This window comes from Glycine max, chromosome 18 (genome assembly GCF_000004515.6).
Source record: "Glycine max cultivar Williams 82 chromosome 18, Glycine_max_v4.0, whole genome shotgun sequence".
Classification (NCBI taxonomy): domain Eukaryota; kingdom Viridiplantae; phylum Streptophyta; class Magnoliopsida; order Fabales; family Fabaceae; genus Glycine; species Glycine max.
Window position 1 is genome coordinate 56,621,916 of NC_038254.2, and position 23,782 is coordinate 56,645,697.

Here is a 23,782-nt window from a genome sequence, read left to right on the forward strand (position 1 = left end):
TATAATAAAAAGAAAAGATTTGAAAAAGAACAAAGATGAAGTGTATCAAATAAATGTTTTTTTAAAAGCATCAAATAAATGTTTATAATGGTGCCTATGTATCATTACCTTTTATATTGATGATTTAGAGGTAGATACTTCAATTTTTTTTTTACCCATGTAATTTAGTTAAATGAATATATATACTTGCTTGTGACTCGAATAAATCTTATTTTCAGGACTAGATTGATCCGAATCTTCCCCTATTGTATACACATATGGAAACAGATCACAATAACTGTTGTGATGCATTAAATCAAAGTCAAATTTTATGGAACTATAATTAAATCAATGAAAAATGGGTAAGTCTTTAGTAGAGGCAAGTATCCTTATAATTGGATTTTTTTTTTAAATGAGTCGGAAATTTTTTTATTTTACCCTGGAAATTTGTGCTTTGATTAGTTTGATACATATGGATTCTGTCTATGAGCTCCACCTCTGTTGTGCCCAGGTTGATAGCAAAAACCTTAGTAAACTATTCATGTTTTGCTGGTTAGAACAACCTCAGAGTCAGAGGCAAGCCTTGCTTGAAACAGGCTAGGTATTTTTGAAGGTTAGTTTCTAACATTCTGTTCAATACTAAATTTCATATACTAGAAGTTAGGTTTGACTAACCTTTCTGGATTCTATATGAGGATGACCAAGTAACTGTTAAATCAATCAGCAAGCAACTCCATGATGTAGTGTTGCCTCGAGCTTAGATAAGACACTAGAGCTGTATACATGAATATGTTGTATGTTTCTATTGCAGGCAGAGACACCTGAAAATTTGAAGTTTGTGTTCTCAGACAATATCAATTACCTTAGAAATATTGGATAGAAAGTAGAAATAATAAAACAAGGATTTGTTTCTTTGCTGACCCAAATAATGTCTTCGAAGAGGCCAAAGAAGTCTTGTTTGGGAAATATTTTTGGAAGGCCCTTTCAATAATTGTTATTTGATTAATTTCAGGTTTGTTCTCTAAGTTCTCTTATACCATTTGAAGCCAGAGAAGATCTCAAGTAAACTTTTGTTTTGCAAACTTTAGCTTCCTTGTCTCAGATAACAGAAACATATCCTTAAATTACTCAAGCAGATTGGCATAATTTACTTGAAGCAGACTAATCAATTCAAGATACAAGTAACTTTTGCCAAGCTTAAAATTAAATTATGTGGGAGCAGAAACAAAGTTAATTTTTGAAACATAAGAGGCTAAGAGGTTTGAAAGTAAGATTTTAATAGTGCATTATCTAACAATCCAACAGTATTTCTAATTGAGCAAAGGGTACTTGCATGATAGTACCATAATACAGGTACAACAAAATCAAAAGCCTAAACCCACTCACGAGCTGTTTTCCACTACTGCTACACACTGGAAAAAAATATGTAGTGTTGATTTTTTCCACAAACATCTCTTTCATGCACCAATTGGTGAAATAGGAAAACAATTACTGCACTTTTCAGCTTTGTGTTTTAATAGTTACGTACGTGGAACATTGATGTGCGACTTTGAAAACAGGTTCTATTATAGTTGTATAGCATTTACTTTTTTTGAAAGCGAAAACCAGATCAACAGTAGCAATTGCCTGCTTGGTGCTAAAGAAAAAGAGGGGAATTGCTGGCATAGACATAGATCCCCTATCAAATCAATGGCACCCCACCTAGGGTTAACAAACTACTCAATAAACATTGTTGGTGATAGATAGGGATTACAAAGAAGAGAAATCCATTTATTGATAATCATCCTTCTCTGTATAAATTAAAATAACTATATCAAACAAGAATGAACGTATTTAACCATTTTTTTTCAACTAGAATTTAATTCTAATCAATGTTATGAAAATCGAACTAGTATCAAGACATTTGTTTAAGGTTAAGTGATTGAATCGGAATTAATAAAATAATAATAATAATAATATTTTTTGGTAAAAAATAATAATAATTAAATAACAAATCAGAGATATAATACCCTAACATAATAACACTAAAAACTAAAAATAACACATAATTTTATAGGTTTTTAACATGATTTTGAGATAATAATTCCAGGTTGGTCTCCATTCTCATAGCCCAAATCAAGCACTCTTAGAAGTTTTTTGCTATGCTCAAATTGAACTAAAATACACTGAATATTATATGTCGATTATATTAAAAACTCCATTCCTAAACCTGACATTATTTTTATTCTAATCCCTACTACATGTTAAAACTTTACATTTTGCTTTCTGCCTGAAAAAATTATTTGACAATATTTTTTCATTTTCATCACTATATCAAAAGATAATTATGTTCTATTTTATTCTTACGAGAAAAAATATATTTTAGTCTCTATATATATTTTGGCACATTTACTTTTGGTCCTTACATGAAAAACAACAACTCCATACCATTATAATTTTGGAGACTAATTTGTAAAACAAAATTCACATAAAAATATAAATATAATTTTTCATATAAAAAATAAATCTAAAAGTTAAGTGTAAGAACAAAAATTTTCATTTAACCTTCAACCTCATTTTCGCTGGTGTTAGTTGAAAAGGAGAATCACCTACTATTGTCCGATTTATAACTATAATCCCTGAGAAAACAAGACTCGTCTTCCATCGTTTTAAGGAAGAACAATTGCACTGGAAAGATCTTTTATCCTATATATTTTGGGACACGCACCTTGCGTTTAATTTTTTTTTATTGTAAATTAAATGCATCTAACTTTTGGTAACTTCATTACGGTCTAATGGTATCTTGGTCATACTAAAGTTGATACGAGAGGCTATCACCCTCTCCAAATATAACTTTTTATATACGTAGCTTTACATGATTATCCAATTGTTTATCACATCATTAAGCAGTGTGAGTGTAATCATGTAGTTCTGTTAGCAACAAATACCAATACTAATTGATGAGGAGTTGTTTTAACCAAAACACCCAGTAACAGACCAATATCCAACCACTCCTTTATAGTTTTTCTTTCCACTTTTTTCGTTGACCAAAAATTCTATCAGCTCCACTTGAAGATTAAACACATACCCTCCAGTTGTACGTGTGTGTATATATATTTATAACACATCCCCAAATCAGGTTCATCAACAACGAAATCTTCCTCTGAAATCATAGTAAAATACCTCCCCACTGAAGTTCAAGTTCTTGTGTGTAAAATGGCCAACATTTTCCTACACAATGGGGGCAACACTTGCAAGGCTACCCTCTATCTCTTATTCATAACCACAACCTTTTTTATCGCAAACTCTGCAAGGATTCTAGATGAAGTGGAATCCCAACCCCAAGCCATAGGCAATCTACCAGCACCTGGAGCTACCAATCCTTCACTCACAACAGCTCCAGTCACCACCACACCACAGATAGATCCTGCCACCACTTTGCCAAGTGGCCAAACATCTGCACCCACCACCATATCACAGGTAGGCCATGAAACACCCATACTTTAATTTGTTTCACGTATATGTATATGTATCCTAATCTGATACACATTAGATACTATATACTCTTGCATACTTTTTCCATACATATATGTGAATTATCCATGCCTTTAAAAATGCTAAGAAAATCTAATACAACTAATCAATTACATATGAGACGTGGAAGCATGTGTGGTATAGAAATATAGAGACATTTTCCATTAATGACCAAAAAATGGACATTGTCCTATTTATGAATGATCTCAAAGAAAGGAATGAGATTGATATACTACTTTTCATAGGAAGGAAGTAATTTAAGATGATGATGATGATAATGATTTATAATTTTTATTTTATTTTCACTAATGTCCTAGAAGTATGTTATTAATTTGGATTTGTAAAATTGAAATTATATATTTATTATATTTTATGAATAGACATGTATGTTACACGTGGTATCCTGTATTGGATTTAATACATGTATCGTATTTGTGCATCATAGCAGGTAGGTCCTGCCACCACTTTGCCAAGTGGCCAAACACCTGCAACCGCCGCCACCATGAACCCTGCTACTACAGAAGACTCTGGAGAGGAAGATGATAACCAAGTAGAGCCACCAGTTCCAGAAACAGAAGCTCCAGCTGCTGTCACTGCACCGGCTGAAGAGGAAACTCCAGCTATCCCTAGTGCGGCTCCAGTGACACCAAACTCTTTGGCAAAAGAGCCATCTTTTTCTTTCTTCATGCATGACATCCTTGGAGGGTCACGTCCATCAGCAAGAGTGGTAGCAGGAATAGTAGCAAACACTGATGTCACTGGCCTACCATTCTCAAAGCTCAACAACAACCTCTTCCCAATCACTGGAGGAATTCCACTGGTAAACCCCAAGCTCAACGGCATCATAACCAACAACAATCTCCCAAACCTTGTAGGCCTCAGTGGTGCACAATCCTCCACTGTGTTCAAGAACAGTGGCACCAGCAACACTGTCACTGGTGGCAACAACCAACCATTTGTCTCAGCAGGTAACCTCCCTGCAGGATTCACCATCCAGAAGCTCATGTTCGGCTCGGTGACGGTGATCGACGACCAGCTAACTGAAGGGCACGAGCTTGATTCTGCTGTGATTGGAAAGGCACAAGGGTTCTACTTGGCAAGTTCATTGGATGGTAGCAGCCAGACCATTTTGTTGACAGTTTTGGTGCATGGTGGTGAGCATGATCAACATCATGATGTGGTGGATGACAGTATCAATTTCTTTGGGATTCATAGGACAGCTTCATCAGAATCTGAGGTAGCAGTGATTGGTGGGACTGGCAAGTATGAGAATGCTAGAGGGTATGCTTCACTTGAGACTCTTCTCAAGGAGGACCAGCACACCACTGATGGGGTGGACACCATCCTGCATTTCAATGTCTACCTCACTGAGTAGAGAGACTAGCTACCTGTCATTGTGATTGATTGCCTTTCATATTTAGAGTTTGAATTTGAATATTTGTGTATGGTTTGTTCAAATTGGTGCTATATGTCTCTGTTAATGCTTCATCAAGTTTGAAACAAAGCTCATTCTGCTTTCTTTTACTCACTTTTAGCTAATGTCTCTTTTCTTTCCCCATTTCTACTACATACCATACCATGAGAACATTCTCTTATGCTACATATCTCATATCTGCCATGCCATCACCTATATGTGTATTATCATTATCTTATAACTAATACTTCGTTTAAGTTTACTTTTTATATGATCATGATTACTATATATAGTTACCTTCATGAGAGATTATTAGTGTCATAAAGATTTCAAAAATTAAATATGATAGTTCAAACCCGTAATATTTAAAGGGTTTAATATTTTTTTTAATTCTTAATTTTTTTTAATTTCTAAAACTTTTTTTAGCATTTTTTATTCTTATAATTTTCTTCTTTAACAGTTTTAGTTTTTTCTATAACATTAACAAATGACTTAACAAGTACAATAACACTAACTGACCTGTCGTGTATACCTATAGTAAATAAATATTATTAATTAGCCGCACCTCAGACGATCCAAAGAAAGAACAGCGAAAATAAACGAATACACAATATTCTGGATTTTTTGTCACTAATTTGAGTTGTTAGGTCATCAATGACTTCCAGACATCCTTAATGATCTTCATACAAGATAATATGACAAATATGATGGACTTTTGTCCCTGGCATTAGTGTATCAAATAATGTCGCCACCAGTAATGCCAACATAGAAAAGGGAGATAAATTAGCTGAAAAAAGAGAGTAAGAGAAGTAAATTATTCACGGGCTCTCAAATGCCCTTGATTAGAGTCATAGGAAGCAGTATATCACCTTGTCAAAATGTTTTGATTCAAGCCCTAAAGGAGCTAAAGCTCAATAATGGTGGCCAAAGAAATTATGTCCATGTGCTGCAGAAAGCCTTTTTTTTTCTTACTAATTTATCTCTATGAATTACATTTAATTTGTATACGTTATTTTCAAACTTTATTATTCTTAGTTTAGAATTTTATATTTTACACACCTCATAAACACAATTTAATATAGAGTCAGAAATACTCGAACTGTTGATAACTTATTTTTAAACTAACGATTGAAAATTTGTCAATCAAAATTGCAATCGTTCTGTTTTCCTAAAGTTCATCAATACAGACCGAGAAGGTGCTACGAGGATGTGAATGAAGAGGCTTTGAGTTCAGGTAGTATGGTTCAACTTTTAATGTGACATTTGGGCATTTGGCAATTCTTTCTCTCATTCCTGACAGATATCTTGTAAATTTTCTTCTTTTTCTCTGGTTTCTCATTAATATCTTCCAAATCTAAAAGTTAACATTTTGCAATTCTTTATCTTATTCCTCACTAATATCTTCCAATCCTCAGCTTCTTTAACTTGAACCAATTTTTCTTTCCTAGTTGAAGAAGTCCCTCTGTTGCCTCTTTTAAAAGCTCTTCGAGATTATGTGCCTTCTCTACTTGCAGGTTGCTTCCTTTTAATCCCCGTATACATTCTAGGCTCTCCAATCTCTGAAGTCTTATAAACATCTCAACATGTAAGTCCATTATCTCCCTCAAAAACCCTTTCATCTCCAACTTCAGCATCGTCCCCATCCATCTCTCTGACTAGTCACTCATTACATTCATCAATATCACAGAGGTTAATTGGATCAACTTCATCCTTATGGTTTGCTTAAGGGTTGGTTACCAAGTCATGCAATCTTTTATGCTCAAACCTATTCCTTTTCTCAATATAATCTTTAACATTGAGATAAATAACTAAGAAATAATTATAAGAAAGATTTGGAATTGATTATTGACTTTAAAAAAAGCAAATTACTTCCTCATAGACACTTCATTTATGTTCACAATTGAATGCACTACAAATAAAGCTTTAGATCTTTATAGCTAGCTTTTGCAAATTGGGAATTGAGCTACAAAGCCAAAGAAAATGTATTAAACAGTATTTAAGCAAGTGACTTAAAAAATAGAAGTTTAAAAGTTATATAAGCTTTGTTTGTTACTCGGTGAAACAGTTTCTCATTAATATGGCAATATCACTCCCCAAACATATCATCCACAATTTTATAAGTGTGCAACTTCAACATGATCTTCTGCTCCACCTAGATATCCCACCAACTTATTGATGCATGTACATAATTCCCTTATAACCTCACTATCAAATTGCATATGAGAATTGTCATTGAACTCTGTATTCGAAAAGTGGACAACCACATGTAATGGGTGATGAAGTTGGATATTCCATCTTCGTTCAATGATTTCAAACACATCCTTGTATTTACTAACAAAAAACTTCATAATATATAGTTTCCTTTGTCTTTTCCATTGCTTCAGATATAGCTCATAATTGGCTTTCCCTCACCATCAACAAGCCGAAACACTTCCACAATAGGAGTCATGACTTGGAGTATATACACCACATTCTCCTAAAAACTCGACATCAATATATAGTTTTACTTGCTACCTGTTTCTTTGACAACTTGTCTGCATTCCACACGTCTAAGACAAACATTTTTCTAAAGATTTGCTTTCTCTTGGTGAATCTTTTTCCATGTAAAGAAAACAACATCTTGTAAATCTAGTTACTGCATGTATCACTAACTCCCTTTTGTTTGTAAAGGGCCTCAACAAACTCAAAGTACTTGAATAGATATAAATAAAGTAAACAATTTGGATTATTCATTGTATTGTCTTCTTTATACTGGGAAGTTTACCAATGTCCTCCAACATTAAGTCTATGTAATGTGCTGTACAAGGAGTTCAATAAATTTTAAGTCTTTCTTCTTCCAACTAAGAATCAGCAAAAACATAATTACCCCCATTATTAGTTATGACTTGGACAACTTTTTTCTCACCAATCTCCTCCGCAATAGAATCAAGCAATTCAAATATTTTTTTCTCCTATCTTCACAAAGGTAGACCCATCAACTGACATGGTGAACATTGTTCTGGCAAAAGAGTTCACCAAAAAGTTAATCAAATACTTTTATTCATTTCCATTCAAGCATATATGACATTATGAAACATCCAAAACTTGCCAATTGTTCCCTTTGACCCATCATTAAATTATCAATGTACTCCAATTCCTTTTGGAGGAGTGAGACTCTTATATCATGATAGCTTGGAGGTCGTAAATGCGGTCCAAAACTTCCAACAGCTGCAAGCATGACATAAAAGCTTTGCAATTTGATCATGTGGAAAGAAAGCTCAGCTTGGTACCAAAACTTAGCAATATATTGGTGGACCTTTATTGTAGCTTGTCTGTCACAAACCTCTTTTACACTTCAATTTCATCTTTCGGTGTTTTGCAATTACAGTTTTCCGTCGTCTACAAAATAGAACAATAGGTCTTTTCAAATCTCTCTTCTTAAAAGCACTAAGAGCATCTTCAATAGATGATTAAAATTTGTGATCTTAATTAATTTTTTTTTATATATCTCAGGTTTTCAGGTTGCCATGTCATTCCAAAAATCTTTCTAATTTTTTATTCCAATAAAAAATCAAACTTTGTCATCTTAAATCATTTTGTTTAAGTCTCATAAGGGATCCATCTTCTAATTCAATAATTTATTTTAGAATAAATTAAAAATAATTAATTATATAATTTTTAATGATGAAGAAAATTATTCAAAAATATTTTTTTAATAATTAAAATATTTATTCATCAAGATAATTTAAATTTACAATAATACATATTAGTAATAAAAAAAAATACACATCAATATTGAGCAACAAAAATTAAATTTAATCATTATTCTGATTGAAATGCTTACAAATATATTCCATTAAATTTGTTTCCCAATGGTTGGATTCTCTAAGAGATATTTGAACTTTAATTCTCTAAAATCTCTTTCCTCCAATATATAATCTTTTTAGTAAAATATACTCATATTGTGCCGTCTTGGATATTTTTGAGGTCCGAAGCAAAAACTTAAAAAAAAACCCCTAAACAACGAAAAACGGAAACGTATTTTATAAATAATTCATCGACAAAAAATTTCATGAATTTATAAATTCAACTGTAAAAAAAATAATACACAAAACTCTTATACATTAAAAAGTACACCAAAATTATAAAGTTAAAAAAATTGGATTTTTTGAAAGTTGTGGAGTCCCTCAAAATGGGAGACCTGAGCCGTAGATCACCTTACGCATGTGTATAAACGATATTGTATTCACATTTTTTGATATTTTTTTCAAATTACACATGATATTCCTCTTATTTCTATTCCTACACTAACCTCTTTAATTGTTTGAGAAACTTTACATTGACATCTCTAATACATTATACTAGCCTCCTTTAGTTGTTTGAAAAATATTTCGTTGCAAATTGACGGAGGAGAGGTTGTTGTAAATGTTAAAAAAGAGACATTAAATGCAATCTAAATAAACCTCAGAGTAATATCAGTATAATTTACTCAATTTTTTGTGTTTATTTTGCATCACTCTTTTTCATCTTGTTATACTTCTCAAGTGCCCACAACTCTTCTTTAACTTCTTCTGGACACAGCTTAGGCAAGCTCAAACATTACCCTTATTTCCCCATAGATGTTTTCCTCTTGTAATTCTTCCTTTCATGGTTATTTTAGACAATTTCATTGGTTTAATTTTCTTTGATAGGATGGCAATGTTCCCATCCTATGTCTAACCAATTACTTTTGGTAATAGAGTTTGATGATACATGACTATGATTTTGGGTACTTAGACATTAAACATTATAGGTTTAGTAAGGTAATATTTGTATAGTACAATTCCTCTAATGGGAACGAGAAATAATTTACAGGAAATGGCATATTACTACAAGAAAATCACAAATACCTTGCACAATCTCAATGTTACAAAGACTGGTTTTCTAATATAACTCGAAATTTACATTCTAACCTAAAAATTAGAATATTTACACTAATAAATCAAGTCAGTGATATTTATTGACAAATTTTAACAAAGTATGACCTAATTGCCAAGAGTTCATAAGCCACCATTCCATTAAACTAATATCTAAAACATCTCAAATCAAGATCAATTCCAGGGGTACATACTTCTCTTGAAGCAATTTTATAAATCGATCTTGATCTTTCAAGCACATAAGTGCATATGAACAAGATCTACTGAATCTAGCCTCCAGTCTTCAATTAACAAATCTAGATGGTGTAAAATGCCATCAGAGCATCAATAGGAGCGTGAGTATCATCAGGAAATCACAAAAAAAAAGGTCTATCATCACGAGTGGTGAACTAAGCTTACATCATAGTCTGACAATTACCAATTATGTCCAAGACCCATTTGTTATAAATAAACATATTTTTTTTAACTCGTTAGAAACCACGTAATATAAGCTTCCAAGAAATATATCAAGGTATTCGTTCAACTTATTTTAGAAAACCAAAAGTCAGCAAAGTAAACCCAAATCCATTTATTTAATTTGAATCATTAGTCTACTTATTGTACGTAATTAGACTAAAAATGGTTGAATATAATTCATCAATTCCAAAACAAAAATAATAATAAATATATAAAGTATATTAGGCACTTTGGTATTGATTGGTCCCACTTTGACTCAATTGTATACTGAATTCTAAAGATATTAAGCAAGTCTGTTGGTAAAAAGAGAAGAAATGGAGGGAGAGTTCACAAATTTAAATCATTCCGCTTACAAAAACTAATAATAGTAACAACTAACATTTACTGATTAAGATAAATTGTGTATTGAGTTCCGTATAGCCAAAAGTATTGACATTTTTCGTTTGCATAGTATTAACTTCTATCATGACTACTCAAGCTAGTTATATATGCACATTTATCATACCTAAACTCCGGAGGCAATGACACAATCGGCAAGTACTTCCATTCGAATTCTCGATTTCTTTTCATTTTTATGAAGGTTTGATGTAATTACAACTGTACCTATCCAATGACAAGTTACAATATCTCAGCAAGTTTCTTGAAGTTAAACGGGCCGTAATTGTGGCCATGAATTTCAAATGAAACATTTGTAAAAAGTTTGGTGACATCTTTCCCTTCATTATAACCAGAACACCAATGGAAATCGCCTTGAGCCGCCAACATATACCGCTCAGCTGGGGTTATGACGAAAACAATGGGAAGAATCAGATGTACTATGTACAACACTGTCCTTTCAAGGAAATGGTACAATCCATGAGAGAAGTTGTTGGACAAACAATTCATCTTCAGAAGGAACTTAAACGCATAATATTACAGTAAAAAATCTGCAAAACAAAATAAAATGAATGATATGGCTGAATAATGAATTGCAAAAGTAGCAAACTAGTGAATTCGAAAACAAAGCAGAACTAATTTAATCACCAGATTCATTGAAATGAGACGTTGACTCTAAATATGAAAAACTTGTAATGCAGAGGAACCTCAGAGAAATACAACCAGAGACAAAAGGAGATGACCCGCTATGTCAAAACTCAGGACAAAAGAGACACGACAACTAAAGGTTCCAGGGTTGTATAAAACCTGTATTTTATATTGATTTAAAATTTGAAAATTTAGTCTTTTAATATTAGTCTTTCATTATTGATTTATCTTATACAACATACAATGTGATCCTTCTGCACATTCAATTTTTTTCAACTTGACTTCTCATGATTAATGTTAGCTTTTTTACTTAATATATTGTATAACATTGAAAAACAGGTATTTAACTATCATCATTTTAATTCAACTACAACTAGTTATTGTCTACACCAGTTCAATAATCAATTTGGTTTTTATAACATCACTGCTAAGTGCTAACATTCGCATGAAATACAAGAAACAATGAAACCTGAATAAGATATCCCATCTATATTAAAAATAAAAACAATGGGAAACAAAACCCTGCCACCTACAAATCATGTATGGTGTAAACATGCACAAGCATGTGCAAATTACTCCAAAGAGCTAACGTGGTGCAACCATAGTTAATCCTATTTTACCCTAAAATGACCTCCATAAAATTATAATTCTGCTAGCAATGCCTAGTGTCAACAACAAAGACTCAAATCCATGCAGCAATTGCTCCCTCTGCCTCAATTGCTTAAAATGCAGACTGCCAAGAGAGCTTTTGACAAAAAAGAATACCCAAACAATGGGTGAAGCAAACATGTTCTGCCCACCCAAATAATCCACGTCAATAAAAGTTATGCTTTAAAAGTTCAATATTGACCAAAGGTGACAGACAAAAAAGATCATGGTTGCTTACCTCATTCTCCTCTCCAATCTATTAATTCGCTTCGTGGTGCATATAGGGTAGCTGCTCGTTCTTCTGCCTCAGTATCATTTACAATACCTCGGCACTTTGGGAAGCCACAGTAACAAGCAAGTCGTTCATCAATTGAGAAAAATCTGTCACGTGAATTAAATAAAGTTAGCACAATATTAAATTAAAAAGAATTACAATATTTGCTAAGTGTAGTGCTACACACACTACTAAAACCAATACAAAAGTGAGTTCTGTATGGTTTTTTGTTCACATGTCAGTACTCATTTGGAGAAGAGGTAAACCTGTAATCATATGTAAGCTCTTCCCACTGTTTAATGTCCCTCTTCGCAAATATTATAATATGTTCATCGCCATTAACACTTATAACTCTGGAATAGCAATTTGGCTGCACTCAAACAAAAATTATAAGCAATTATTTTTTTTCTTTAGCAACCAAAATAAGGCTGAATGAATTCTTCTGTAAATAAACAAGTTGAATTGCAATTTTTACAAACTAATGTCAAAAGCATAGGAGTCAATTCCATACAGTGGCACAGAGCAGCCATATAGAAGGTAGCAAGATGACATGTATTTTGAAGTCAAGGTACGCATTACATAAATTCTGCCACACATATATGTTGGAAAAAAATACCTAAAATTAAAGACATTCATATTAAGCCATTAAAGTTAATCAATGGGAAGATCATACCCAATTAGAATAAAAAAAATGAAGGGAAGAGCTTAGAAGAACTGGAGAGCACATTAAAAAAAACAAAAGGCCTGATTCAGACTTTGAGAGAGGAGAAACAGCAGAGGATAAAACAGGAGTCAGCCAGAAGTGGCTGGAAAATGCTGTGTGATGTCAGAAATCTAGCCAGAGAAAGTTGGGTCTTCCGCAGAGAGAAGGTCTGAAGTTCCTCACTGAGTGGGTAGGGCAAGCGAGGGAGAGTGTAGGGTTTCAGATCTGATTAAATGAAAATGGAACAAAATTCCAAGATTGTCCAGCACCAAACAACACCATTCGATGGCCAGAAGACTGAGAAGAGGGATTTTCACTTGTGGAAAGAATAAGTGCCAAGATGGCCACAATTTCACACAAAAACAGTTGCAATTTGCAAAGCTACACAAAACTGATCCGCAATGAGCCACACAGAAATGGCAGAGGGTCGCAAAAAGACCTAGCAGTGCTACCATGCACAATTGACTACTAAGGGCTACTTTCATGTGACAGGGCAACTATGTATAGTTAAGGCCTTATAGGTCTTACCAAACTGTTCCACAATCAATGCAATCCATCTTATCAAAAGTCATTTAACAATGCTATAAATCTGTCAATACAATATAACAGGGCTTAAGTATTCTCAAGCATACAATCCCCAATATTAAGAATTAGAAATCCTCCAGGCTCCAGTCTTCAAATAATAAGCTAAAAAATGTACATTAAACACTATCAAGTGAATATCATACATCAAATTAAGGCTAATTGATATGAAAATGTTTAACAAGCAATAAATGAATTCATGTAAAACGTAAGTTTAAGTGTGAAAGGACATACTGCACAAGAATGATTAATCAAATGAGCAATGCTTCCTGCTCTAGTAGCATCAATGACTCGTTCATCATCAATACGAAACATATATGTTCCAGCACCCTGCATCAGGGAAAGAGACAAGTTACTTCATCTTTCATAAGCACCTACATAACATTCCAGAAACACTATCTTGTTCATAACAGAAGGTGCAATAATTGAAAATACAAGCACCCCTTGGGAATGAGAAAATAGAGAGAAAAATAAAAATAAAAAAGCCCAGCTGAAAAGAATCTAAGAATACCATTAAACTTTACTAGCTAATCTAAGCCAACATCATTTTCAAACAAATTAGCTGCAGACAACTATACCAGCACGTTTGATAATTCAGAAACACTTACCACCAACGAATTGTATATGAAGTGCTCTCTCCGGTCAGCTATAGGTGGTCTAACAAGTTCACCAGTGTATTCAATCACCTGAATAAATAAAATCAATACACTCATCCTTAAAGTTGAAATGCTCTAACAAGGGAAGTTAATTCAGATGGAAATTATTCACTTTACCATGTCTCCACCTTTATATGCATGCTTTGCAAAGATGCCAAATCCATGAATTCTTGATTTCCCTTAAAAAAAATCAATATTTAATGGTAAGACAGGATAACTCCATAGCTAAATCTCAAATTACAACTTTAATCAGTAATAGTCAACTTTCCAAAAAAAAATCACAATTGCAGCAGAACTATTCCTACCAAATGCCAGTCGTTTCCGAAAGGTTTCCCTCATGTACGTATATTTTTCAGAGATAGAAAGTATGCTGTTTGATGTGTCAACCAGAGAGGTTCTCAGCCTTTGTTGGCTACAAAAGAATTTAGAGCAGACTCCTCTGCCAGAAGGCTCTAGGTTGTTTAGTGAACCATGCTGACAGTATCCACCTACTAAGTAAGGTTGATTCTCCACAAACAAACGTTTCAACGATGCAGCTGCAAGTGCTTCAGGTTCTTTTCGACCTCTCCTGCCAAAGTAATCATATGGCTCTGCCCAAGAATAAAGACAGACCTTATTTAATAAATTTATCTTTAAAATATAAGTTGAGTAATTTATAAGTTAAGAGGGCCAAATAGAGATAACAAGAAGTGCATATCCTAGACCAATAAGAGAGCTAAAATGCATAGATGAGAACCTCCAGCAAAATCTTTCCCACGAAAGATATAAAAAGTGCAAAACTCATCAAATTGAAAAAGTGACTCATCTTGCATACCCATTACCCAATCCAAGCAACATACAATAGTGGTCTACATACTTCAATATTATATATGTATCTTCATGGCCTCTAGTTGAGCCTTAGAAGTATCAATGCAAAAAGCATCCTTAACCAAATTATATAATTCACACCTAAATCAACCCAAGACACGGCATAACAAGCTGGACAACTAATAACTTGAGCAAGAGATGCAAGAGCATCCTTTGTACCAGTGCAAAATAACCCATTTTATGAACTAAAATGATAGATTGAGGTTGCCTGTATGTATTCATTGGCTGATTACCAGATACAATAAATGGGTGGCTTGGCATTGATCTTTGGGGGAAAAAAAAAGACACCACTCATAAGACATTTTACACATCAGCTCAGCTACTCTGCCACCCAGCTCCTAGCACGCTACTATTTCCCTTTCCAGATGGCACTAAAAACACTGTTTAATAAACAGACAATTGAAGACTCAATCAAATCAAAAGAAAATCATTTTCAAGCAATGTGATTTGACTATCCTTGCCAGTCATCCAGTATGAAGCGAAGCATGTGATTTGCAACTCAATTCAATTTATGTTAAATAAGGAATAACTGGAAGTGAAACAAAATGCTGAACATGAACAAGAATTTATATAAAATAGCAACGTAACAAGAGAATGGATTGAAAGACAGTGCAACAGCAAATGGTCACCAAACATAATTTCTATTTTTTCTTGGTTGCTGGAAGTTAAGCAAGCAAACGATATGAAAGTGATGATTTGCTTTAATAAAACAAGTGTCCAATATCATACCACTTCGAGCACAACCAGACAGATTGGGCGGTGGTTCATAGTCTGAACATAGACCAGCAACTCGGACCATACGTTCATCAGCAACAGAAGGCTCATTAGATGGTTGCCTATGTTTCTTGCAGAAAGAAAGCAAGCGTATGCACTGATCTTCATCATCATCAACAGAAAGGAGATACAGTCTGTCCTCATTCTCAAGCTATACATCATAAAATTAAATAAATAAATGAAAACAAAATTACTTTTTGGGCTACAAATTGTATCAAACCAACACACTATTGAGGTTAAAACAAAATAACTTAAAAAACACGTATTGGAAAAAGGAGGGAAAAAAAGGAGAAATACCTCAACACAGAGACCAGCAGCACGTGCACAGAGTGGATGGTATGCTACTCGACAAGAATTATTTGAACACTACAGAATTGCCATAAGAAAAAAAATGCAATTAAAATTTTAAAAAATCACTTAACATGATAAATACTAGCTAAGCCCCATGAATTATGTGTTATACATGCATAAACATAGACACATGGCACACATCAAGTGAGAGTAAGACAAGCTAATATAGACCCATACAATCAAACATTGATATTCAAGATTGGTTTTACTTAAGTATAATCTTGACCGTTCTTGTATATTTGTATGGTTAAGAGTAGCTCCTCTCAAGCACACACCAGCTATGCTCCCCACATACACACATGAAATCTTTTCAAAAAATGGCAGTGAAATTCATGTATGTTTTGATTGTCACTTTAGACATAAGGTTGTTGATTGATCATTGATGTGGATTAGGTAACAGATATTTGGTGCTTCAGCTGTCAAGAGTTACCTGCCAATTGACCAAGAAAAGGCCAACTTAAACTACTATTTAATTTAAAACTCAGATGACTTACTTGGATGCAGGCACCATAAGATACACCGCATATGCTGCATAACAACTTCCAGCGGTCCTGTTCAGATACAGAATTAAAAGGAAAGCAAATGGAGCAGTTCATACTGATTAAGAACTAATGACGAAATCATTGACACGAGCAATTTGGTAAAAAAAAAACTAACAAAAATGTTCATAGCCAAAAAAAACTTAGAAACACAAAAGCAAAACAAAAGAAAATAGAGAGTAATAATTAATGAAAGCCTACCTTACTGATTCTACTCAAACCATCAATAGGCTCCATTCTCTTTACATCAGCTAAGCAAGTTTCTGGCAAAAAATTTAACACTTAGTAAACATAACCAAACTAAGGAGTAAAGAGAGTAAATAAAGTCATACACAAACAAACCAGGTATCCACATGGCACAAGCCAAATGAGCCCACCGGCCATCTGTAGTAGGCTTCATTGCACCACCTAGAAGAAACTCCATTAAATACCCAAAGACATATAATTCTAGTTTTCAGTATAAATATATTAAAAGATTTCAGCATACCTATGAGTGGACATAAGCAGCAAGGTGGAGGAGGAGCACCCGAACGACATAAGTTACATAACCATAGCACCCCATTAACAGGTTCAAGTTCCCCATAGCATCTAGCATGGACCTAAGTGAACATTACAATTCACAGTTCAATATCAATAAATGGATAAAGTAGTAGAGCTTTTAGCAGTATCACATTGTGGGGGATTGCATAAATTTTTTTACAGAAGCCATACCATCATTCTGCATTTGTCACACTGCAGAAACAGATTGTTTTCATACTCCTACAACATAAATAACTCCCATTTAACAAGCAAAACATGGAGTATATAAGCAAACAAGCAAGAAAGGTAACAACATTTCTATTTCCTTAAAATGAATTTAAACCGCAGGATAAAGTAGAAATAAGAAATACAAATTGCAACTAAAAGAGCATGCAAGTGTATAAAACAACAAGCAGGAGCTCTAGAGGATTGAAGAGGAAAACAAAACTCTGTACCTCATCCATGTGGCACACATTGCACTTATCGAGGTCAAACCAATTGATATGAACTTGTCTATAACCAAGAGGCAAGTTATTATTATATCTTCTGGAACCTAACTTGCAAGTTGAGTTCTTTGAAGAGATTTTGGATTTAGACAATCCCTGAAAATAACAGCATTTCTTTCAGTAAAAATTAAGCGCCAGGTACACAACTTGAAAAGTACATGCATTATAGCAAAAACACTTGGTTGGCTCAAGAACTTGAATATAGCATAAGAGAAAGAGGGGGGAGAGAGAGAGATGAAGCTAAACAATGATCACGCAGCCAATAACAAGCAAAAAAGATGCAGAATAGTAGAGAGAAGGGAAGCACATGAGTAGATTGGCAATGCCTGCAAAAGTGTCAACTTGGTACAACAATAACCAAGCTTTATCCTACTGGATGTGATCAGCTAATATGAAATGATACACACCATTGAGTTATATAAAAAACAAGCACTCTTAGCTCACTGTCTTCCTTCCAAGGAATAAATTACAACATTTTCAGGTTAATTCCATTAGTTTCCAAATTATTGACTTATGTTCCAGATCAAAACAAAGAATTAATAAAAGAACATACCCGTATAAGTTTAAGTACTATAGGATTGGAGAAACCAAACATATCAGACCCAGATTCGTAGCTCTTTTCTTCCCCACCAGCAACAGTACCTTCAGAAGCATCCTTTTCCATTTTCTTTATCTTTTCGTATACCTCATTCCAGCAAGCAGATGGTGTATAACCATTGAACTGCAACCAAACATTAATAACATGTCATTGGTGGGACTGTGGGAATTATAAGGTTGGCAGGGGGGGGGGGGCGTGAGTTTGAACCCCCTGACCCCGCTAGCATTCTAACAAAAAACTAACATTAGCTGATAAAAAAAATATATAGCAGCGTAAACATTAGATAATTCAATATCAAATTATCAGAGAAAGAGAAACAAATGTCTACTGGTGCAAAATCATTTCTTATATATAAAAAAAATCATATAGTAAAAACCAACCTGCTCACCACCTTCAACTGTCACTCTAAACAGAGGACGAACTTTGGATTCTGGATCTCTCAACACCTCCATCTTATAAGGTGCAGAAACTTTAGGGTCTAAACAAAAAAAAAAAAAAAAACAGAATTACAAGAATTAAGAATATAACATGTTTAACTAACATTCAAAAACCAATCAAAAGAATATGACATGTCAACACCCCAAACAACAACAATAAATGTTTCACCAGTAACTGAAGTAAACTTCCTCACTGCTGTGTACCCTTCAGGCCAGATGAATCTTCCATCCCGGAAAGCAGAATCTTCAACTATTTTTCCTGAAAACAAAAAAGAAAGTTTAACATCCCTATGATTACATTGGCCATTTGGCAACAGCCAAAATGCCAATAACCTGGAAGTAACACAATAAAGGGGAGAGAGCCAGAGAGAAGTCAGCCTCTTTCCTGATATATAATTAATAAAATATGCATGCAGTAAATCCAGAGATTTTTTTCAGCCATTGCATTTATTAGAAAACAAGGTCAATTTTGGTTGAAAACACAACTATGTTGCAAGATTAATAAAATAAAGATCCAAATACCCAATCTATCCTATGAAAAGAATAATCAACATTTTGATGGTTATCTTGGAAATCAGAAAGTTGCAAGATTAATAAAATAAAAATCCAATCAGGTAAAAAGATTAATAAAAGGTTAACATGAACAAAAAAATAATGGTAATCAAGAAAAATTACCAAGGCTTAGAATTTGGAGGTCTCCTACTTCATATGGAAAAGTTTCAATGGTTTCCAGAGCCGTCAAAGTCCCATTGTCATTTAAACAATCATCACCTGAATCTGTACATCCTCCATCCTCTCCACTTATGTTGTTACAGTCATCAGCTGTACATCTTTTCCGCAACTCTAGCATCTCTGATGGAAGCTTCTGTTCACTTAAATATCTGTTTGAGTGAAATAATTGCAAAATCAACAAATTTGAGCAACCATTTGAAAATTCTTCCCTTTTGATTATCAATGCAAAGAGATATATGAAAATGCAACATTACAGACAATGAAGGCTTAGCTCGTTAATTTAATTAAGCTGACTAAGCAGGAGACACAATGCCTTAAGAATTACCCTCAGCAACTAAAGCACACATAAGATATAGTGCATTTGAATGAATCTAAGATCACAGGTCAACAAAAAACTGAAAAATCACATTATTAGCCAAACTACTTAAATATTAGACAACTTGAAAAATAAATACATTGACCCGTTGTAGGTGATAAGAAAAAGGAAAAGAAGATTATCAAACTTGCTTCCTCAGTTTAATATACTTTATTCATATTCCACAATGCAATTTTTTAAGTAGCCACTCTAGCACATTAGACCAACTACAAGAAGCTGAAAAAGAAAAACATGCAAATTAGCAATAAATTTGTCCAATAAAATTGCAATATCAACATTTTACGGTTCACAACATTTGATGTTCTGTGTAAGAAATATAATAACAAATGGAAAGAAAAGAAAAGGCACAATTAACATTACCTTTTTGCCTCTTCTAAACCTTCAATAAAACTATGTTTCTTGCATTTTGAGTGTAGATCAGTAAGAAGTCCACTGAGAAATGATTTCACCTGTTGCAGTCTAACCCTGAAAAACATGAAGAATATGCAACAGAGAAGTGCATCTTAAAAAGGAGGAAAGAATTTTACAATATAAAGACAACGGTCTCCCACTATTTTTCTTAATTTTCACAGAATATCAAACCTTGCAAAGTCATGGGTGCCAAAAAATTGGACAGGAACTGATCTTCCTCCCAAAAACATCTTTAAACCCTTACAGTTGCTAGCAAGTGATTCATCCAGAACAACAGCTGGCCACATTGCATGGCCTGCAAAATAATAAAAAGACACAAGCATTATAGATGATACAAAATTAACAAGATCTAATAGTAACCAGAAATGCAAGTAATAAAGAAATAAGGTAATTTGAAGTAGACATAGTATGATCTCCTGAAAATAGAGTTTACAAGAAGGATGTAAAACAATGGTAAGGTTAAAATTTCTTATATTCTGAATTCTGCTTTGTTCTATGTTGTGTGAATTTTGTTTTGACATTAAGGGGGATAGACTGTATACCAGCCTCCTTCAGTATGATACCAGATATAACTTAATAATTTACTATATTAAGTTCAACTTTAATGCTTGAATTTGAGGATCATGGGACAGAATGCATTCCAGTCAGCTTCAGTATGATACCAGATACAAGTTAATAATTTACCATACTAGTTTCATAAAGTATACATATGAAATGAATGCAACAAAAATAATAATGGAAGTTATTCAAAGACATGGTGCACCAAAATTCTAAAAAATAGGGCATCAATTCAAATAAAGGTTTCTGCATACAACCATTTGCAAATGGAACAACAAAACAAGATTGAGAACAAACCTGTTAGCTTGGCCCATATGATATCCCCAGGCTCAAAGTCTTGACAATCATCCAAACTAGCAGCCAATGCAAGCATCTCTTCAACATCATAATCAGAGACATTATTGTCACGAACTTTGGCAAAATTCAATTTTAAATGTTTCATCTCATCGCGGGAAACATGGAATCTTATATTTTCATTTGCAAGAATTAAACTTTCCTCATCACCATCATCATACTTGACCTGCATATAGTTGTTAATGAAAGGATGAAATTTCAAACATGTACAATATTGTAAAAAACACATAGATCAAAGATGCACAAATTTATTCATTTATTTAACTCAAAGCGATCCATATTAGAGTGATAATTTAGATAATAAAGGCCATACATGATGTATCTTAGTTTCCTTATCATAACTTCTGACATAGCCAATGTATGCTTTTAAATCCATGGGCCAGTAAACCTGCAGAAAACAAGTTTCAACATTGAAAAACCGTAATTGCATAAACAAACTCAGTGGAATGAACATACAACGGAAACGTTACAAAACATAACCTTGCATCGTAATCCAACAAACGCCTCAGGATCAGCATTATCAAAAGTCAACCTGCAGCAAGTGCAATTAAAAACCATGTAACTCCTACCATACAGAAATCACAAACCCACAAAAACAAAACCTCTCACAACCCTATCCACAGAACTAAACATTTTCCTTTCCCCCTACATATTAACCAAATCAGAAGCTCTCATTCCTTCAGTCCAAACAGACACTACATTTCAAAAGAAACAATAAACACTTAAATAAAAGCTGATACTCCGAATCTTCCATTTTGGCTAGTGAGATCTAGCAACTAAGATTTTTTTCATCTTTCCCCTCCCTACCACAAAACACGAAGCAGAAATTCAAGCAAAGCTCAAATTCACGGAGCTTCTGCTTCTAAAGTCCAAACAAGCAATACTTTTATCAAAACACACAAAGTTCCGAAGCAAACCTACGAATCTTCAATTTCCTAAGTCCAAACAAGCAATACTTCTCAAAACCCACAAAATTCCAAAGCAGACCCACAATCCCCAATTTCCACAAGAGCAACACTTTCTCCCAAAGCACCATACAGAGTTAATAAACAAAAAAAAAAAAGTGAATTACCCGACCCATTTCTTCACATTGCGAGATTCGGGCAACATTTTGGGCAAATTCTCCAAGGAACCACACTTAGCATTCCCAGCAGCACCGGAATTCCCAAATTGATTTCTGCATTCCCTCAATCTGGGCCCGTCAACATCCCCAATCGCAGTATTCAAATCCACACCCAGCCTCTCCAACTCAGTGCTCCCAATTTTCCTCTTCTTCAGCAACCTCCTCTCGCTCTCGTCGTTCTCCGCGCCGTCGGCAAACGACGCCGTCGCGGAAGGGGAATGCCTCTTGCGCCGGCGCCGCGAGTAGACGAAGAGGAGAGGGGGCTTGGGAGGAAGGGTCAGGGACGAAGAAGAAGATGGCGCCGTTTTCTTCTGGTCGTGGTTGTTAAAATGGTTGTTATGCGTTAGGGTGAGTTTGCGAGCTTTGATTTTCTTCGACATGACGTTGGAGGAGCCGCTGGCGGTGACGCGGCAGGGAGAGGTGGCGGAGTAGAGGTGGTCGAGGGGAAGGTAGCGGATGGGAGTGCCGCGCGTGGTATGCACGTCGATGGTGGCGTCATCGTCACCACCACCGCCACCGCCGCCGCCGCCTTCTTGGAACGCTGCTGTCATGTTTGAGAAATGAGAATAGCGGAATCGGAAGAAGAATATGAAATGTTATATTGAGTTAGGGTTTTCGAGAGAGAACTAGAAAGGAGAGGGGTGGTGTGTGTGCGTGTGTTTGGTTTGGAGGGAGAGGGGTTATTCGTCCAAATAATTCAGTTTCCCGCCGTGTGAAAGACACACTTTCACACACGCACACAAAACACACTCGCCTTTGTTGGTGGTGTTGTTCAAAGTGAAGGAAAGGAGGGAGGTGCAGCACTTGTGTTGTGCACACACAACAAAAAAGACAATAAAGAAAAGGTTCTTCTATCTATTATCTACCAGTCACCACTGTGAGAGATTATATCATATACTATCTCGTACTATCAGAGAAATAACAAGACCCTCGTCACCATCGTTTCAACACGTTTTTGTTTTCCTGTTGATTGTTAATTGAATTTTTGTGTTAATTTCTGTTTGATTAAATTTAAATTGATTAAATTTAAATTGATTGTTAATTGATAGCATCCCAACACCTTTTTGTTTGTGGAGGTTGAAATTAAATTGGATTGATGATTTGAATAAATGTGTTAAAAAGTGGAATTATTACTGGTATTAACTTTCTTGTGGTGGTTTGATAAAATATATATTAAATAAATGTGTTGCAAAGTGGATAATTAATTTTAATTTAGTAATGCGAGTGTGACATCTAATGCTATGGGGTTTGGAATTTGGATAACTCTTGATTGATATTTCTGTCCAATAAAATATCACTCCTTAATTAAGAGAAATAGAATTTAATTATTTTTTATTTATTCTGGGATCATACCCTTTTCAAATAGAAAGTGTAAAACTTGGGTGGATCATTAATTCTAGGGTAGTAAGCGAATTGACCTTAATCCACTCACACAGTTCATTTAGATTTGTGTGGGTTTCATTTCGATTGGATTAATTTTAATAAACCCAATTA

At 34.3% G+C, this 23,782-nt stretch overlaps 2 protein-coding genes across 3 annotated transcripts; one reads left to right on the forward strand and one right to left on the reverse strand.

Annotated features, from left to right (window-relative positions):
- Positions 1 to 3,049: 3,049 nt before the first annotated feature.
- Positions 3,050 to 5,014, forward strand: LOC100808391 (uncharacterized). 2 transcript variants are annotated; one of them, XM_006601767.4, is made up of 2 exons: positions 3,050 to 3,438; positions 3,938 to 4,996. In XM_006601767.4, the coding sequence occupies exons 1-2, from the start codon at positions 3,175 to 3,177 to the stop codon at positions 4,865 to 4,867; spliced, it is 1,194 nt and encodes a 397-aa protein (XP_006601830.1). In that variant the 5' UTR covers positions 3,050 to 3,174; the 3' UTR covers positions 4,868 to 4,996. The 2 variants fall into 2 exon arrangements, with proteins under 2 accessions (XP_006601830.1, NP_001241330.1); NM_001254401.2 differs by having other exon boundaries at positions 3,108 to 3,438; positions 3,941 to 5,014.
- Positions 5,015 to 10,798: 5,784 nt separating this feature from the next.
- LOC100808923 (histone-lysine N-methyltransferase ATX2) lies at positions 10,799 to 23,161 on the reverse strand. Its single transcript, XM_003552599.5, has 25 exons — positions 22,238 to 23,161; positions 21,646 to 21,697; positions 21,479 to 21,553; positions 21,109 to 21,331; positions 20,425 to 20,548; positions 20,203 to 20,307; positions 19,410 to 19,615; positions 18,904 to 18,993; positions 18,678 to 18,775; positions 18,253 to 18,420; positions 17,649 to 17,795; positions 17,386 to 17,433; positions 17,162 to 17,273; positions 17,017 to 17,082; positions 16,876 to 16,937; positions 16,630 to 16,686; positions 16,082 to 16,150; positions 15,740 to 15,935; positions 14,449 to 14,733; positions 14,261 to 14,322; positions 14,096 to 14,173; positions 13,722 to 13,817; positions 12,469 to 12,572; positions 12,167 to 12,309; positions 10,799 to 11,183 (listed from the first exon to the last, which is right to left on the reverse strand). Exons 1-24 carry the CDS (start codon positions 22,837 to 22,839, stop codon positions 12,168 to 12,170), a joined length of 3,267 nt encoding a protein of 1,088 aa, XP_003552647.1. The 5' UTR covers positions 22,840 to 23,161; the 3' UTR covers positions 10,799 to 11,183; position 12,167.
- Positions 23,162 to 23,782: the final 621 nt, after the last annotated feature.

What these genes read in the sequence shown, in the direction of transcription:
- LOC100808391 (XM_006601767.4), top strand. Translation starts at nt 3,175, where the DNA reads ATGGCCAACATTTTCCTACACAATGGGGGCAACACTTGCAAGGCTACC. An exon ending in CACCCACCACCATATCACAG is followed by an intron (nt 3,439 to 3,937) that starts GTAGGCCATGAA and finishes TGTGCATCATAG; the next exon opens with CAGGTAGGTCCTGCCACCAC.
- LOC100808923 (XM_003552599.5), bottom strand. Translation starts at nt 22,839, where the DNA reads ATGACAGCAGCGTTCCAAGAAGGCGGCGGCGGCGGTGGCGGTGGTGGT. An exon ending in GGCACCCATGACTTTGCAAG is followed by an intron (nt 20,308 to 20,424) that starts GTTTGATATTCT and finishes CATGTTTTTCAG; the next exon opens with GGTTAGACTGCAACAGGTGA. An exon ending in GTTTGAGTAGAATCAGTAAG is followed by an intron (nt 16,687 to 16,875) that starts GTAGGCTTTCAT and finishes GTATCTGAACAG; the next exon opens with GACCGCTGGAAGTTGTTATG.